The sequence below is a fragment of the Adiantum capillus-veneris genome, chromosome 12 (genome assembly GCF_014529385.1).
Source record: "Adiantum capillus-veneris isolate H3 chromosome 12, ASM1452938v2, whole genome shotgun sequence".
In the NCBI taxonomy this organism is placed as follows: Eukaryota; Viridiplantae; Streptophyta; class Polypodiopsida; order Polypodiales; family Pteridaceae; genus Adiantum; species Adiantum capillus-veneris.
The window spans coordinates 43,234,138-43,252,426 of record NC_140942.1 but is presented as its reverse complement, the minus strand read 5'-3'; the positions used below and the strand labels follow the sequence as shown (position 1 = coordinate 43,252,426).

Genomic DNA, 18,289 nt, shown 5'->3' with positions numbered 1-18,289 from the left:
CGAGGAGATTGCTTCAACCCATACAAAGCCTTCTTACATCTGCACACTTTGTCCTCTTGTCCTTTCTTGACAAAACCGCGAGGCTGCGTTACATAGACCTCCTTTAAAAAATGTCACCATTCAAGAAAGCAGTAACAATATCGGATTGATGTACATCCCAACCAAAATGAGCTGCCAATGCACATAGAAAACGAACAGTAGTTATACGACAAGTGGGAGCAAAAGTTTCTTCATAATCTATGCCTTTCTGCTGCGCATAGCCTTTTGCAACAAGTCGAGCCTTATGGCGATCAACCTCACCATCCGGCTTGCGTTTCAACTTGTAAACCCACTTTGTATCAATGGCCTTTTTGCCAGGAGGCAAATCACATAAAGTCCATGTGTCTTTTTCTATTAGTGCATCATATCTTGATTGCATGGTGGCCATCCAATTTTGTGCTGCATCAAAAGATAGTTGTTCCTCTATATCACATAAGCTAGACACAGCCAAAGCATAACAATCTGATGCATAAGAGGCATGACGAGAACCTGAACGAGTACGAGTAGACAAACATGCATCCGATTTATTGTCACGCAAAGTGTGCACCAGCCATTTTGACATACCTCTAACCTACTCATTTTCAGTACTTTTACCTCATTTGAATTTACATTCAAACTTCCACCACTGAAAAGAGGCAATAAACTGTCATAAATGTCTTGTGAGTTAACATGTCTATCTCTGGTACCTAATAGCAAAGGCTGAACAGAATCTTCCACAAACAGAACATCACGTGAGACCAAAATACGCTTTGTTTGCCGATGGTACAACCTGTAACTTTTGCTTTCCGCACTATAATCAACATGGAGACGCTCGCCTAGACGTTCAGTCAAAAAGGGGCTGCCACATCAGCCAGGCCCGCCACGCCCCTATAGTAGCAAACAAACGGTTCCTTCACCGGCCTCACCGCAATGAACCCCCACTCCCCTCTCCCCCCCCCCCCCCCCCCCCTTCACGTGCATGTTGAGACATTTGAGTGGCGAGAAGAATTCTGCACAACGCACTGTGCTGCAAAGCTGTATTTTGTTGAGGTGGCGCGCACTGCATCAACTTTTAGCCTATACGCAATATGTCAGCAAGGCAGTAGGAGCAACGACCGCAGCGTCTCCCAGCACATGTGCACAAACAACTGTTCGGTGAGCTACGTTCAGGCTGCAAATAAACAGGTCTTCGACCGTCTCATGTGCGCGCTACATCTCTCTCTCTCTCTCTCTCTCTCTCTCTCTCCACACATGGGCATTGAGAGCGGAACGAGCAAAAAAACGCTCAAAAAAAGCAGCGCGCCCTGTTCAGATAGAGAACCTTGACGTTGGGATCAAACGATTCTTTTTTGGAATCTGTGAGGAGTCGATCATTTGGAACGTCTCCAAGCTCTACGGCAGGAGTTCATAGGACTGGTTGCCAAACCTCTGCACAACAGCTCCTGCAAAAATTACTTTGTGTGAGATTTTTTGCTCCGAACGAAGGCATGTAGTCGTGATCTTGTTGATCCGAACGCACACATGTGCACGCCCTCTCTCTCTCTCTCTCTCTCTCTCTCTCTCTCTCTCTCTCGGGATAGTTTCCTACGACGTTAAAACAATCTTCTTCTTCTTCTCTCTCTCTCTCTCACACACGCCCTCTCTCTCTCTCTCTCTCTCTCTCTCTCTCTCACACTCACACACATACACACACACACACAGGTATCTACTGTTGTGGTTTATAGTGTTAATTTCTAGGCGGATCACCGACCTCATGTGCCTGTGTTGTGGAAGTCCCGACTCCCACCAACTACCTCATCTTCTTGTTTGACCATCTTGTCAGAAGCTGAAGTTCTCCGGGGTCCGATCATGTGCCTCAAAAAGTCCCTATGAGCACATGCTATGGCATCATGCCGACTAGAGTCTGTCCCTAGGGCTTCGCGTTGCCCTTTTATTATTAAAATGGAATTTGTATTATGTTAATTCTGCTTTTCTAATCCACCCATAATCATGCGCTTGCAAGCTGCTGTGCACATGCTGATGACGTATAAGTGACATAGCTTGATGCATAATTTATTTTATTTAATTGTCTGGATTAGTTGTCAGTTAGAAATTCAAAAAAAGGAGGAAAATTGAGTTCTGCTCACACAGACCTTTGAAAAGGGTAACTCTTAATTTTTGCTTTAACCAAGCAATTTGACATCTTGAAAAAAAGACACGCCACCCAAGGAATAATGAAATAATCTGCTCATTTCCGATTGGTGAAGGCTGAAATTGCTCAATTTTGGTATTGGTAGCTGGTGGTATAGGCTAAGTTAGGCTATGCGTAATATGTGGAAATTTGGAGTTACAATATTAATGCGCGGATGTAATTGAGGAGTCAATTATAATTTATAATTGGGCGTTGCAGGTAGGAGGGGGAGGGGGAGAGGCTCGGAGAAAACGCTGGCAGAGGTTGGAGTCAGACTTGGGCGACTTTCCGAGGCTGGCGTTGAGACTGAGGCAGTTGATGTTGCTGGCTTTAGTGGCTGTGGAATTAACATTGGCCGGGCTCTTGGGCGGGCAGCTGCAGCTCTTCACGTGCGCCTTCATCAGCTCCGCCTTCACCTTTTTTCCGCAATGCCTGTACCAGTACGTACACCCGCTCCGCTCATGGTTAATAGAGAGCTAATCACAGTGTAAAATTTAAAATATATGTGCTGTGCTGGTGCACACAAAGGAAGAGAGAGAGAGAGAGACCCAAGGTCAATTCTGTATGTTAAGAACACTGATAACGATGACGATCTTGTAGAGAGAGAGAGAGAGAGAAAGAGAGAGAGAGAGAGCAGTAGCGTACATCTCGACGTAATCTGTATGAAACGTACCTGCAATTTTAATGTGTGAGTCTTGAGAGAGAATGTGTTGTACGTTTTACAGCTGCTGCTCGCAGGGTCTTGAAGTATTTGTTCGCGCTTTCACAAGGTGTTGGACACTGGAGTGTGTGTGTGTGTGTGTGTGTGTGTGTGTTAGAGAGAGAGAGAGAGAGAGAGAGAGAGTAGAGTTCTGAGGGCGAGATTTTCATGATGCTCGCTGCGCGAGAAAGAGGTCAAATGCCGGTGTTTGTGACTCTTGAGGGGAAAGAGCGGGAAATGGGAATTCAAATGACAGCGAGAGAGAGAGAGAGAGAGAGAGTAATCTACACACGGCAAGTAACGGCATCGATTCCATGGATAAAGACTACAGTTAAAATATGCAAAACCGATGACAGAGAGTAGCCTAGAACAGAGGGAGCCAGGGAGGCCGACATTCAAAAAGTGAACTTTTTGACGAATTGTATTATTATGCAGGACAGCAGTTTGGACTCTGGACTCGGCATTGCGACTCTCTCTTAGCCTGCCCACATGCTAAGGGTCCCGGTGGCTTGCCGATCGGGTCATGAAGCTCACGACCCGTCGGCACTATGCGCACATGCTCCAGCCACGGCCGCAGTAAAGAAGGGTGATCACAAAAGTCAACTCTCAGATGAGCTGTCATCTGTCGCAGCCAATAAAACAGTTTCCCTCTAGGCAAACGGCTCTTGCCGCTGGTGACCGTTAAGGCAGCAGGGGTGAAGTTCCGATGGCGACGGTGAGCCTCACGGTGGCTAGGTGCAGGAGCGTGGCGGGCCTATGGTGGGGTCAGAGCTCTTTTTGGCCGGGAGAAGCGACCACTGGTAGGCATGTGCGCATGCTATCTCTCTCCGGGTTGTAACTTGTCAGACACAATACCACAACGTGACTTGGACCATTAACGTCCGCCTGAGCCAAGGCTCGGGAAATATTTTTTGTGGACTCTACTTTGGAACCTTTTCACACACATATGGGCAGGCTAACTGTGAATTTGAGAGGGATAATCACACTAAAAATTTCATAATTTGAATCGGCTTGAGAACCTTCTTGCCCAAATTTGAACCGGCCATTCTTCATTTTGAACATGCTTTGGATAAAGTGAACCTATCTTTTCCCGAGCACTGCCCTGAGCCCCTCTTTATGTGTTAGGTGATGGTCACACGATGAGTAGTTGTCTATAACTCTGACAAAAATCTATGATTATGTCTTAGGTAGTGGTCACACAATGAGTAGTTATCTATAACTCTGACAAAAACCTATGACCCGAGTAATGGTCACCCGAAGAATAGTTAGGCCGCATAGAGCACCTACCCATATTTGCAATAGCAATGTGTTTGACGGGCCTCTGAAATTGGACATGTAAGCCCATAAGCTTCAAGACTAGCAAACTCCTTCAAATACAAGTATCAAAGGTATCAAAGGTATCTCTCCAACCACACAGTAATTGAACAATCCCTATAGGTTACAAAATATCACGAGACTTCCACCAACTGCAGTTTGTTGTATGGGCACACATACAAAATGGTGAGAGGCCCTTCTACTTTTAACAGTTGCTTTACGAGAGGTAGTTTTAGTGATTCTATAGGCAGGAGCTCATAGTAGAACTATGCACTCAATTTTGGCATAGTTGCACAACTATGTATGCCAACGCCTTCAATGAAGTTGATTGTTTGCAATTTTTGTTGCATAAAGGGCAAGCCTTTATCATTTTCACCTGCCTAAAAGCACCACACAAGTGAATTATTCCCTTCATTTTCTCTTTTTTCGACCGTTGCAAAGAAAACCTGAATTATAGTCAATCCAAATCTCACATAAGGAGATGTCTGGACTGAAGCTCATCTTAAAGTAGCAACTCTCTTTCTCTTCTTGAGCACAAATCATTTGATCATTGAGTGTTAAGTTGATTACTAGACTTTGAGATCCTCTCACCATCATGTATGCGATTATACTTCTCTATTGAACATGATATTTTGTCCCACTCTTACAAAAGAAGTTAGTCATGGGAGACCTCGTCTCACACATCATCATTAGTGCACAATGGGAAAAGAATTTGATCACAAATTCCATGGCTATGCCTTCTATGGCTCGCAAGTCAAAGCCAAGGTAGATGTATACCTGATCATACGAAACAATCTATGGGGAATCATAGACCTCCACCTGAAAAAGGGGATCATGTTGCAACCAAGGCTTCTTTGGCTCAATTTTAAGCCAAAGATGAGCAGGCATTGAGCATCTTTATCATTTCTTTGACAAAAATTGTCTCACTTCCTTGATGAAGCCACTTTAACCTACAATGGACAAAAGATCTAAGAGAAGAATTAAGCTATACAAAATCATTGTGCACACTCCGTGCACATTAAGCTATGGGAACAGAATTTTTATTCTATTGGGGTGTTTCCTACAAAACATGACCAAATTCTCACAATCATGAGAGAAGAGAGCCATGCAAATTTGAAGTTAAAATATGTTCAATTCATCGAGTTGAAATAGCTAGTTACATAATTGAAAGAGTAGTCCAAGACCTTCCATAAGGACATGACTAAGTTAAATAACAAAAATTGTGTGTTAATCATTCGAATGGTGAATACAATTGGAAAGGAACCGGTTGCACTAGTTATGGATGCCTTACCTCGATTTCATTTGCTATGTGGGTACCACTCTATGTATAATTTAAAATTATATATATTGTATAATTATCTATTATGTATATAAACTTCTGTTTCTTTTATAGATCTCACAATCATCACCTTTCTTAAAAGTTACAAAAAACTTGTGGCTTGACATGGAAGTAAGGGAGATGTGAAATCTCATTTAGAAGAGAAAGCAGTGGAGAGATAGCTCCAGTTGGCTTCTGGCATGTCTTTTTCATAGTATTGACTAACATGGAAGGATTTTAAGTTCTCTTATGGCAACACTCCAAAGTAAACTTTACTCGTTTTTTCATGACATCGTTTACAAGGGCTTTGAGCTAGAGAAAGGCCCTTTCATTAGAAGTGTATCCATGTAAGTGTTGTCTCCTACTCCTTGTTTTTAGCCAGGTAGCTTGTCTTGGTGCTACCTTTTGTTCAAGGGGAGGATTGCCACATAATCACCTTGTCTAAGGTGTCATTGTTAGTGAGTTAGAGAAAGGCCCTCTCAAATTAGAAAGAGAATGGGGTCTAAGAGGGCCTCTTTATTTTGGAGTTTTAAGGACTCAACCATGTAGTATCAAAGGCCATCTTTTGAACTCAAACAAGATCAAAAGGCTAGTTGGTTTGAATTCAATTTTTTTCTACAAAATGAAAATTTGAAAGCACACAAGAAAAACTATATCCTGAAACATATATTTTGAAAGATCTCTGTGTGTAGATTCTAAATCTATGATTGCCGCTCAAATTGAATATTGTATGTAGACTCATTATGGAATGTCAAAAATCTATGATTGTTGCTCAAATTGAAGATTGTATGTAAAAGTTATAGAATGTTGAAAATCATTAAATTGTCCACTTCTCTTTTCAGAGATCCTTTGACCTCTCTTCCACACTGAACATTCTACAATGGCATACACCTGTTCATAAAAAATTCAATCACCTTCATAATCTGAGGCAAAAGGAACCTCCTAAACCCTATCTTCATCCTAAATCAGGTAGTATAAACGTCCACATAGGAACACCGACTTCTTTCGTAAAACGAATTCTCTTCCAAGAGTGGGACACAATGGAGTGGATAGATGGTTTGTGTCCTCTATCGTGAAATGATTCCATTGGCGGGTGCAAGCTAAGGGTTCAAATCTTGCTATGTGTTGTCTCGTGATCGATTCAAGGCTCTCCTTGATTCCTAAAGGGCCTTTTTGGCATTTGCGAGAATTATGCATTACCATTGAAAAATCATTACACTGCATTGCATGCAAAGCAAGCTATTGTACCACAATCGTCTCAGCTTGGTGCTTCTTCTCTTACTAGTCAGATTTGTGCATGCTATGGAGAGCACAAACTTGCATACTTTCAACATAAATACATTAAGCATTGTACCTTAGGTGTGATCTCCTCCTCACAAGGGCACATTTTAGCGTGCATGAGATGTTTACAAAACCACTCTAAATTATATGCCATTTTGAATAAAATGACCCCTTTCTTTATAAATCTAGGAGTTTTGTCAAATCTAATTAAAAAGGTCCTTCTTGTAGATAAAACCTGCAAGTCTTGAACATCATTTTACCCCTTGTGATGAATTCATGGGGTGTGCTATTAGATTTAAGGTGGAGCGGTCAAGGGTCTCGTACTCTTTTTGGCTTTCTAAAAGAAGCTTCAGAGGAGAGTTGAGTTAGGCATACTTTCAATGTTTTAAGTGATCATCAGACTTACCTTAAATGTTATTTTGATTTTAAAATAATATATGGGTTTTTTTTTTCACCTTTCATTTCATATCCTAATATGTCTTGACTTTTCTTGGATTCTACTGTTTAAGAATGCTAAAGTGAAGTTTCACCTTGCATAATTCTAGTAAATTCTATATCTATACATATATTTATATTTATATTTATACATATATATATATATATTAATGAGTTCTTTTTATTTTACCTTTCATTTCAAAGCCTCACATGGCTTGACTTTTTTTGCATTCTATAGCTTAATTCGAATGTGTTCGAAAACGTCTCCTTTATTAAGGAGTCATCGACCAAGTTTCCTCCTTGTAAAGAAGCAAACCAAAAACATTAGAAAAAATTTTAACATTTTGCAAGATTTTTGAACAATTTTCTCACATATTTCATTGGTTTTTCTTCCCTTTACCATAGTTTGCAACCGGCTAGTCTTGATTCTTAGCTGGCTCAAGGCTGACTCAAGGAAATCCTTTCCCAAGCACTAACTCTAGTTAAACTCAACCTGATAATTTTATCATTTTCTTATTGTTTAAGAAAGCCATCGAGACCCTTTCACTTGTTCTATATAATAAGGAAGCTTGTTTGATTGCTACCCTTCATTCAAGGGGAGGATTGTCATCTAATCCCTGTATCTAGAGTGTAGCTTGTCTCATTCCTACCCTTTGTTCAAGGGGAGCCTTGGCACTAAGTGACACATAAAATTAAATTTGGGGGGGCACTTGGGTTTTTGAGGGTTCGGAAGTGGGAGGTGGGATATCGAGGCGAGCTAAACTCGGGTAGCACGAAAACTGAGGCAAAAAGGAGTTCGAGCAATGCAAAAATTCGGGCCTCGGTCGGTCAGTTTTGAACCCATCACCTCGCAATCTGGGTTTTGGGTCACATGGCCTAACCAGCTCACCCGCGCGCACATGTTGTATCCTAGCTCTTTTTTATGATGTTTTATTCTAAGGCAACATGCACTACCCAAGTTTAGAGGTTTAATTTGTGGCCAGGTTTAGTTTTGATGTGCCAGCCGCGGTTGCAATTGCATAGCATCTCGTGTGTGGACTTGTGAATCATGGATCCCCTCACCACCCTGCATTTAATTGTGTCTCAACTGTGAGGCAAGACGAGATTGTCATGTAATCACCTTATCTAGAGTGTCATTGTCATTGAAATTTCCTATACCCTATCCCTAGGCATAAGTGAAATTGTGCCCTTTGTATAAGGGTCCATTTATCTCTCTTTTTTTTTGGCAATACTCATTAAACTGAGCGAGTTGAATTAAATTAAAAAAAAAACCATACATACCATGCTCAAACTGAGCCATCATGAAGTCCAAAAGATTTACATCAGACAAGCCTCTACATCATCACCAGATCAAGCGAAGAGTTCGGGGCTTTTACAAGGAGTCCTAACCCACTACATCGATCATCTACAATTCCATTCACAAACTAAAAACCACATACCACGACCCATGGTGATTACAGAGCCACCCTCGAGGAAAAAAACCAACGCCAAGAACCTGCTTGGTTGCCACACGAGGACAACCCCGTGCCATAGGGTATAACCTTCCCAAACAGATCCCAAGAAGACAAAAGAGAACAAGACAGCAACATACCGGGAAGCAAATCGCACACGTGGGGAGTCCGAGGACTCCATCACCGGCCGCCAAGGAGCCGCCACGATGAGCAAATCCGAACAACAGAGACCATTGCACGGCTTGGACAATCTTGACGAAGAGACCAGCGGGGAGCCTTGCCCGTTCCTCGACCCACCTGCTCGCTGCCACCGAGCGCCCTATGCCTACCACACATTTAGGACCCCCGAGAAGGGATCAGCCATAGAACACAAGCAACATGCCTCCTTTGCCTCCCATGGTGAAAAATAAGGGAGGTGATGACTGCGAAACCTGCAAGGGGGAGGCACCTAGGTGCCCCCCTCCTAGAGCGAACCCCTGCCCTCTAAGGCCATGCTGCCGAGCAGCTTTGACACCAGAGAGCATCGGTGCAAATTAAACCCTTGAAATGTTTTTTGGGTCCATTTATCTCTTTAAAAATCAAGGTTAGTGTATTTTTAATTCGCTAAAATTGTAAAATCCTAGCTTAATTTTGAGTTTGCCTGGAAGCAAAATGGTAAAAATTTTCAAGCTATAGAGTAAGCACCAACAAATGCTTTTACTTTTAAAAAAAAACATCCATACATACTGGGTCCATTGTATAAGACATACTAAGACATACTGGTGACTTTCGTATTCTATTATGGAGAATCTTCTCGGATTCCTACATCTATCACCTCAAACCAACTACTAAAAGCTAAATGAGAAAACACGTTTTGAACCCTGACAGCCAGCGCAGGAGTACAATAACGCAAGGCTAACCATCAAACCAAGTTGTGAGTCGGTGATGCTATGTCCCCAATTTTAAAATATATAAAAAAACAGCCCCAACCTCGACCAATTTGCCCTCAGGTCGCCGCTTTCCTCAGCCTACTCACGCGTCCACTCCTTCACCCCATGCGTGGTGCCGATGCCCATCCTTGCCTTTCGAGTTTGCTTTCCCTTCAAAATCAAAGCCCATCGGTTATGATTCCCCTCTAAGATGATTTTCTAAAACTCGTAGGTCCATTGGGTCCATTGTAAAGTTCTTCATTAATTTGTCTCTAAGATTCTCTCTATCTCTAAGGTTCAAAAATCAAGACAATCCCAAGGAGGTCGGACACATGATAACCTCATTGGTGCTGAGTAGTCGCTACATTCTTCTCCTTCAACAGCGCCTTCCTTGACACCATCTCCCTCCCCATCACCCTCTTCGGTTTCCTCTATCTCCCTTGCCATCCCCAGATTGAGCCTACGCATGACTTGCCGTCCCCGGATTGAGCCTACTCTGACTTGCTGCCTATGTTTGCTCTCTCACCCCCTTCGTTCCCAACTCTGGACCCTCCCTAGCTCTTGGCACTTTCCTCCACCTCTGGGCACTTTCGGCCTGCGCATCCATCCTCTCCATTCTTCGCCCTCCCCAAATCTCCGCACTTTCCTCCACCTCTGGCTACGGGAGCATCACCAACCTCTCTCTCACGGGCCCGCCCAACTCTCTCTCTCTATGTCTTGCTCTACTTCACACGATCGCCATCACCCAACAACACTTCTCCTCCTCACCTGCCTCAAGGAGTCGCAAGTGCATGCACAATTGAAACAAAGAGAGAGAGAGAGAGAGAGAGAGAGAGAGAGAGAGAGGAGTCGCATGTGCATGCACAGTTGAGAAGAAAGAGAGAGAGAGAGAGAGAGAGAGACAGAGGCTCTCGCAATTTTGCAGAGAGATTTTTTTTGCCCCTAAAAAAGATCTAAAACAATCTCTCTCTCTCTCTCTCTCTCTCTCTCTCCTCCATGTGCCCTCCTCGCCCTTTTCTACTCAAAAGCCTTTCTTTCCCTTTCCACTCTAATCCTTTTCTTTTTAGTCTTTCAAATGGCATCTGCTGAGATTCCATCAAAACTAATGAGTTTCCAAGATTAGAGGGACATACGTGTGTGTGTGTATGTATATATATATATATATATATTATTTGTAATGTTATTGTATTGTAGTGATGATTTTTATTTAGTACTTCTTTATTTTAGAGGATCCTTATAGCAAATTCTCAATGTTGGTGAACATTGCAATTAGGGCATGGTCATGGGAGGCTTAGTTATCAATTATTGATAACTATACCAACTATGCTAAGACAAAGCATTAAATGAATAACTAAGCCTCTTGCATGGTCACGCGAAGCTTAGTTATTCATTCATCCTCCCAACTATGCTAAAATCGACATAGTTACGAAAAGCAAGCATAGTAACTCATTTAATGCTCCTTTTTTAGAGTGACCAAGAATGAGGCTTAGTTATTTGTTCAAACAACTCATAACTAAGCCTCGCGTGACCATTGCCTTATGTGTGCTTTAAAGGGCACTGAAAAAAAACTACATATCATTCAAAGGGAAAATTTATTAAAGTGCTTTTCTTAGGGTATACTTTCCATAGCAAGCAGAGGGGTAGCCTTCCACAGGACTGAAGAACACGAGGTCTTCATTGAAGGCTTCATCATGGGACCCACGACAAGCAGAACACGTACGATCTTGAGGACGATCAATGTCCAACAAAAAAGCCACATCAACATCTTCCCACCCTCGTGATTCGAACCCACGGCCTTGGCCATGACAACGTGATGAACTAATCACGCGAGCACATGCATTTCGTTGTCCACAAGGCCAAAAATAAACCCTATAAAGTAATCGAAAACAGAAAAAAGTAAAGTAAGCTAGAAAAAGTAAACTCGAAAGTGTTTATTTAAAATCAGACGATCGAACCTATTTTGCATTTTGGGCGTGCAACTCCTCACTATGGATCCTATGACAGGGCCTTCAATGTAGACCCCGTGTTCTCTAGTCCTGAGGGGTAGCCTTGCCTCGTCACTAAATGACACCTCCCCAGGGAGGTGGGATCAATGGCCCACAGTAGGCATCACGAGACGGGTGTAATCCGGGCCGTCCGATCGACATTTAAACTAGGTGTGAACTAAGCGTGAACTCGGAGATATGTACACAACACCAAATTTGGTGTGAACTCAGTGTGAACTCGACGTGAACATGGTGTGAATTGGGGAGGGCCTGCACACCACACCAAATTTGGTGTGAACTCAATGTGAACTAGGTGTAAATTTGTCTACGACACCGTGATCTATAAACTTATCCCACACACACTTTTCAACGAGCGCGCGTTAGTCTAGTGGTTAGAGTCAATCCCGCGGGGAGAAGATAGTCCTGGATCCGAGAAAGTGGGAATCTTTTGCATTCCGTATACAATCCAACGATCACGATCAATCGATGATCGTGAGCCATTGATCCCACCTCCAAATGAAGGTGTCAATTAGTGACGAGGGTAGCCTTGCAAAAATGAAGGCTGCTTCCATCACCATGAGAGAGGGTGATGTAGTCAGCCTCAAAAAGGCTGAAAAAGAGACTCAATTTGTTTTGTCAAAAGGGGTTGGGCCTATGGAGGGAGACTTTTGAAACTAAAGGCGGGAGCAAGATGCCAATTGAGTCCTGGAGACTGGGGGGAGAGAGAGAAGAAGGGAGAGAAAAAAAAATAGAGAGAGAGGGGGTAGGAAGAGAGAGAAAACAAATAGAGAGAGATTTGTACTCACGCGCAGTCGACGTGAAGGAGATGGTGCTCCAGCGGAAGCTGAAGGCTCAGCTCCACCGCGTTCTGTAGCGTCCTCTCCGCCTCCCACGCGCTGCTGCTACTCCCCATCGTCACCTGCCGTACCCTTCTCACACACACACACACATACATCACATCAGAAGATATCACCTCTCTATCTCTCTCTCTCTCTCTCTCTGCGTACACACACACAATCATATACACACATCCCCATCCCCTTTTGAAGATTCCCTGCACGCAGTAATAGTGCTCGCATCATTCTCATGCACTCATATTGTCTCACATCATCAAGGCTGGAAGCAAGCAAGCAAAATGTGCTGTGATGCAATTAGAACATAACCATACATAGAGACTAGAGTTTAGAATTTAGAAACATACAAACCAGGATCAAGTGCACAACTATCCTGATTCCAATGACCTCGCCCATGCAGCCATTGCGCATGCAACAACAATACGCTCCAAAAAACCCTAGGTTTAGTGTAATCTCACCTATCAATTTCGAATTTTACCTCTAAACTCTTGAATTTGTGAGAATACCTACAAAATTTAGAGAAATTTAGTCTAAAAACCTGCGAGTTGTTTTGCTCTGAGGCAAAGTTACATTCATAGGACTTAGTTCACTAAGCCGTTTGTATTGAACTACATTCTTTCAAAGCATAACCAAGTCAGTTTTGGCATAGTTGCGAAAACAAAGAGGTATGAGATGAGAAAACAGAAACAAAGGGTTGAAATCGAGGAGAAAGCAAAGTTGCAACTAATCTAAGACTCTTGAGTGAGCATGGAGAAGGGTTGTTAACTTAAACGTAACTGAAAACTAAGGCAATGGTCACGCCACGCATAGTTATCAGTTATTTTTTACGATTCGGTAAATAGCACGCAGTTACCGACTACCTTTCTTTACTTGACACAAGAGATATCTTTGTTCAACGACAGGGGATTGAAGATGATTTTTCCGATGCCACACTTTTTGTAGTGACAATCCCAACTTCATGTTGGTATGAAGACATGATTTTATCTCTTTGTTCTTCTTTTTCTTTGGCTTCTCAAAATGGTGAGCTATACACATATTTCTTCTATATATAGCTCAACAAATTAAAGGATGGGCGTAGCTAACTAACCATTCATATGGTCTGATTATCTATATGATTTCAAAGTATAGCCAAGTCATTTTTGGTAGTTGCAAAGATGGCTTGAAAGCAAAGTTACAACTGACTGAAGACTCTTGAATGAGCATGGACAAGAGTAATTGGTTACTTAAAAGGTAACTGAAAAATAAGGCAATGGTCAATGTTTTTATACAGCTATGGGACCCTAGAAGTGGTTTGATAGTTAAGAGCAGAACAAGCAAGACACACTCATTCTGAAGACAACAAAAGATGAATAACTGTCCAATGCTTTCATTACCTTCGAAAATCCGCACCCTTTTGTTGATGCTCCTCTGCCATAGAGGTAGGGGCAGCAATTAGGAGCTCCTCCCAAATCTGAGCCATGCTTTGATCATAGCCATTGATTGTCATTGATCTTTGATCCCCCGATTTGCTTAACGTGTTTCTGTTGGCTAGCATACAGCTCACCTCGCCGTCCGAAAATGCCCTTGAAGGGTTGCAACTTCTGTTAGAGCACAATATTGCACTCTTATTATCTGCATCTTGCTTCGCCACGCCCATTGCATTGTTTCCGGACTCATCATGTGCTTGAAGAGGACTAATGCTAATTGACTCGGACAAATTAGGCTTCATGCCGCCGCCGACATAGTTTAGAGGGGTGCCAGAGTAGCTCAGATGTCGTTTTCCGGGAACAAATAAGGGGGAACCCTTGCTCATCAAGACCTCGCCGCTCACGGCTCTTGCTGAGAGAGCTCCCATTGCAGGCCTTACTCCCTCATTGTTGCGTCGTAGAGGAGTCGAGACCTCTGGCCTTGCATCCGCACACCGTGGGGAGCCCTTTACTGCATTGTTGCAAGTGTTTGCCACTTCACCACTCTTCTTTAGCCTTGCATGCACATTGGAAGCCTGATATTCCAGTTCATGGCTTGCATTCGTGCTCCTGACAATAGAAATCACTGATGTTTACAAGAAGATTGAACACTAAAAGCCTGAATGTTTTGATACTTACGGCATGTATGATCATCATGACCATCTTCTATTTTTCTTCTTGTAAAAACAATCTTTTTCCACATGATTAATTACAAAATCATTGAGCACATTTCTCACCTGTCCGATATGGATGACCGCCCAATGCTGATAACATCAGGTATGCTTGCACCTTGAGCTTTTGCTGTGCTGACCTTCGCCACAGGGGACAATGAATTGGCTTGCATAGAGTGAACATAATGACGATGTCCATGTTGATTCTTAGGATCAGACTCACCACTCATGAATTCACCACTTAATTTGAAGATGGGCTTAGAGACAGAGCCATTCAGACATAAGCTCTTTGGCTTACCAAGTTTAGCCCATGATGACTTACCACTTTCCGAGCCCCCGTAAGTGACAAAGCTCTCTGCATCAGAGTGCTCTGGAGAGAGCACATAATTGCTCATGTGAAGCTGGCTTGCAGTGCCAGGGGTTCCCTTTGATCTAAGCCTATAAAGAGACATGGGCAATATCTGTTCTTTGATGTCCAAGCCTCCACATGACATGAATTGGAGCAAGCTAAGTGCACTTGAATGCTTTCCTCTGGTTGGCCGAACATGCACGGCCGGTGATTGCTCTCCCTCCTCCATTATGACCGACGCGACACTATTGGCAGCCATACTTCTATCCTTACCCTTGCTGCTTGCACTCTCATTGGAAGCAAAAATTCCATTTTCACCACTTGCTCCTCCATTCTCAGTTTCGTGTATACAGAGTATCCCACCTTGCTCTTCTAGTTTCTGTATTGCTTTCTTCATCCAAGGACGTCCCGGGGTCTTGCTGCCTGACTTGATTAGCTCATGAGTTGGCAAGTTTACATGCTCTCCGCTCCTGTTACCAACACTGGTAGAAGAGCTGCTAGTGCTTGCTATTTCCTTGTATGGTGATGGGGAGTTCGTCGCAGATGATGAAGAAGGCGGTGAGGCAATCTCAGCTTTATTGAGCTCTATCGCATTCTGAAGCTGCGTAGTTGTGCATGATCCTCTCTGTGGAGAAAAGCTAGATGAATGCTTTGCAAGCTCTAAACCTTCATGCTTAATGTACAAGCCCTTGGAGGCTTGGACTTGGTCATCATGCGGATCATCATCGGTAACAGGCCTTGGCTCCTCTTCTGTTTGGGTTGTCGCATCAGTTCCACTTTCCACCATATTGCCCACATGCAGAGGAGTGGGTCTCGCAACCCGCGCTGACTCATCGTAGAAAACCACCTTTGGGTCTCTGCTGATTAGTGCTTGCTCCTCCTGTGCTCCATCACTCCGAATGCTGGAGCGTGTGTCCGCATTTGCGGGCTGTACACTCTCTTCCTCAGCTGATAAAAATCAGGAAAATTTTAAGTGGGTGCTCTTGGAGAGAGCATTTACCCCTTCCAAATAAACAAAGCATAATGCAGAACAGCCCCCTTTTCAATGCAGTGCAATGCAAAATCAGGTCTTTTAAAACAAATTCACTACTGAGAACCTCTCTAATCAATAGAACTCTACTGATAGGCAATCCCCATTGAAGCTAAAATCCATTCAAATTCCAGCCTTAGCTTTCACTCATACTAGGCCGCAGAAATGAACAAGATGAATCCCACTTTCGCAAGATGGGGGAAAGAGAGCTCTAAGAAAATTTAGGATAGTTCTTGATGAAGAGGCCGACGGTTCTGTAAACTCAAGAGACTGCTTTCCTCTAAGAATTCAATCCTTACTTGCAGGAATAAGCTCAATTACCTGTGTTTCTCTGGTCATTAAGGATCTCAGAACCCTTCAGCACGTACTCGCATCCATGTGCTGGGAAAATCAGGTCATCATCACACAAATCTTGCCAGACATACCCATTTTTGTAGCTCCTATAACCAACCTCAAAACAAGAGAGAATTAGCACTTCAGTCCAAATTGCCATCAGATAGCAAGTGTTGGACTCTCTCACAGACCTTTTGTAAGACCATGCGAATGTCAATGGTAGCCGCTTTCCTCGAATCACAGCCAATCGCCTCTTTACATCTTTTGACACATAAAAATCCAACAGATTAGTGTTAACCAATCGTTGACACAAGCAGTATTAGTCGCATTTCGATGTCGACAAAGAAAAATGCCAAATTGCAAGCCACAAATAGCATTCATTTGCCAAACAAAAATGCCAGCATGCAAGCATGGAGATCAATCAAAGTTGGTTCTCTACCTCTTAAGTAGAGTCCCTGGTTGGGAGGGATGGAGACCTCAAGCAAATGTGGATGTTCAAGTTGGCCTGACCGGCTGAGGTAGTATACAACATGAACCTTGCGAGAAGGGGTCGAAGGAGCCCCCGGTTGCATGGAGCCAGAGGATGTGTTAGCTGTCAATTTGCTATGACTAGTGCCGCTCTCTTTGAGCAGCACGAAATTGCCGCTGCTAATGGTGTTAGTGGGGTTTTGGCTTAAGCTGTTGTTGGTGGATTTGTGGCTAATGCTGATTCCAGAATTATGAGCAAGGCTATTATGATTAAGGTTGTGTCTGTGATTGTGATTAATGTGAGCTGCATTGGATGCAGTGTGAATGAAGAGAGGATTGAAGCATGCTGCCGTTACCGATGCAGCAGCGTCTTCAAGCTCAGGACTTTGCAAAATGTATCTGTTGAGAGATGGTGAGGATGCAGAAGAGCTGGTCATGATCCAACTGTCCTCCACTGTTGTTTCATCAAATGACTATAACTCTCTTAATGCACCATAACAAAGCATCATCAGAAAGAGAGAGTGTGTAATATGTTTGTGTGTGTGTGTGTGGAGAGAGAGAGAGAGGTGTTGTGTGTGTGCGCGCTTAGAGTTCAATCATGTGTGTATAGCCCATAATTAGAGTGTTTTAGCTCGATCATGGTGGGGTTGATGAGACATACTCGAGGCTCTGTCTGAACTTGTTGATGGGGTTTTGATTGTTTGAGAGAGAGAGAGAGAGCCAGGGGGCAATGGTGACTACTACTGAATGGAGGGAAAGACAGATCAAACCCAATGTGATGGAAGAGATTTACAAACCGACAGACTAGAGACGGGAAAGTCACTGGGCAGTGGGGGGGGGAAGAGAGAGAGAGAGAGAGAGAGAGAGAAGAGATTGTGTCAATTTGTGTGTGTGTGTGTGTGTGTGTGTGTGTGTGTGAGAGGAGAGAGAGAGAAGAAAGAGGTGGGTAATGTCAAGCAAAGGCCCGTAGCCTAGCTAGTTGTCCCTTTGCTTGCTTGCATGGATTTGAAGATGAGTTAAATTGGGTATGATGTTGAAATGGTGGTTTCACGGCTTCACCTTTACTGCCACAACAGAGACAAACGGCACTAATGATAGGAACCCGCCAAATGGCCGCCAAACCCTCAGCACTGGCTCCAAATCTGGCGGCGTCCCTTTTCACCTCAAAATTGGAGAGCCTCAGGCCCCCAGCTCAGCTACCCTCACATTTTATTGCTCTCTTTCAACCTTTACAAAATCAATGTTCCCTGGGTCCTGCGGTGGAGAGGCTGGCTCCAAAGTCAAGTCAATTTCAGAGTAAGTTTAAGTTCAATCCCCGGGGCTTATCACAAGAAGTTTTGGACAAATTCTCACAATAATTCCCACATTGTGACTTACCTCAATATCATGAGCTTCTGTGAGGGAGGCACCTCATACCTAGCTAGGTACGATTGGGGGCAAGGGATTGCCGGCCCTCTGGGGGGGCCGGTGGCAGGACGGCCCGATGGGAGGACCGGTGGTCCCTACCACCAATCATACTTAGTTAGGTATGCTATGCCTCTCGAGCATAAGCTCATGAT

At 43.5% G+C, this 18,289-nt stretch overlaps 1 protein-coding gene across 10 annotated transcripts; it reads right to left on the bottom strand.

Annotated features, from left to right (window-relative positions):
- Positions 1-1,303: 1,303 nt before the first annotated feature.
- Positions 1,304-17,504, bottom strand: LOC147445652 (uncharacterized). Of its 10 annotated transcripts, none has more exons than XM_086525105.1 (8): positions 16,702-17,503; positions 16,454-16,523; positions 16,251-16,369; positions 14,617-15,847; positions 13,808-14,449; positions 12,893-12,940; positions 12,387-12,509; positions 1,304-1,460 (listed from the first exon to the last, which is right to left on the bottom strand). In XM_086525105.1, exons 1-8 carry the CDS (start codon positions 17,165-17,167, stop codon positions 1,424-1,426), a joined length of 2,736 nt encoding a protein of 911 aa, XP_086381231.1. In that variant the 5' UTR covers positions 17,168-17,503; the 3' UTR covers positions 1,304-1,423. The 10 variants fall into 10 exon arrangements, 7 of the variants coding, with proteins under 7 accessions (XP_086381231.1, XP_086381232.1, XP_086381226.1 ...); XR_015189796.1 differs by having other exon boundaries at positions 1,314-1,460; positions 12,913-12,940; positions 16,702-17,500; XM_086525100.1 differs by lacking the exon at positions 1,304-1,460 and adding an exon at positions 2,230-2,620 and having other exon boundaries at positions 16,702-17,488.
- Positions 17,505-18,289: the final 785 nt, after the last annotated feature.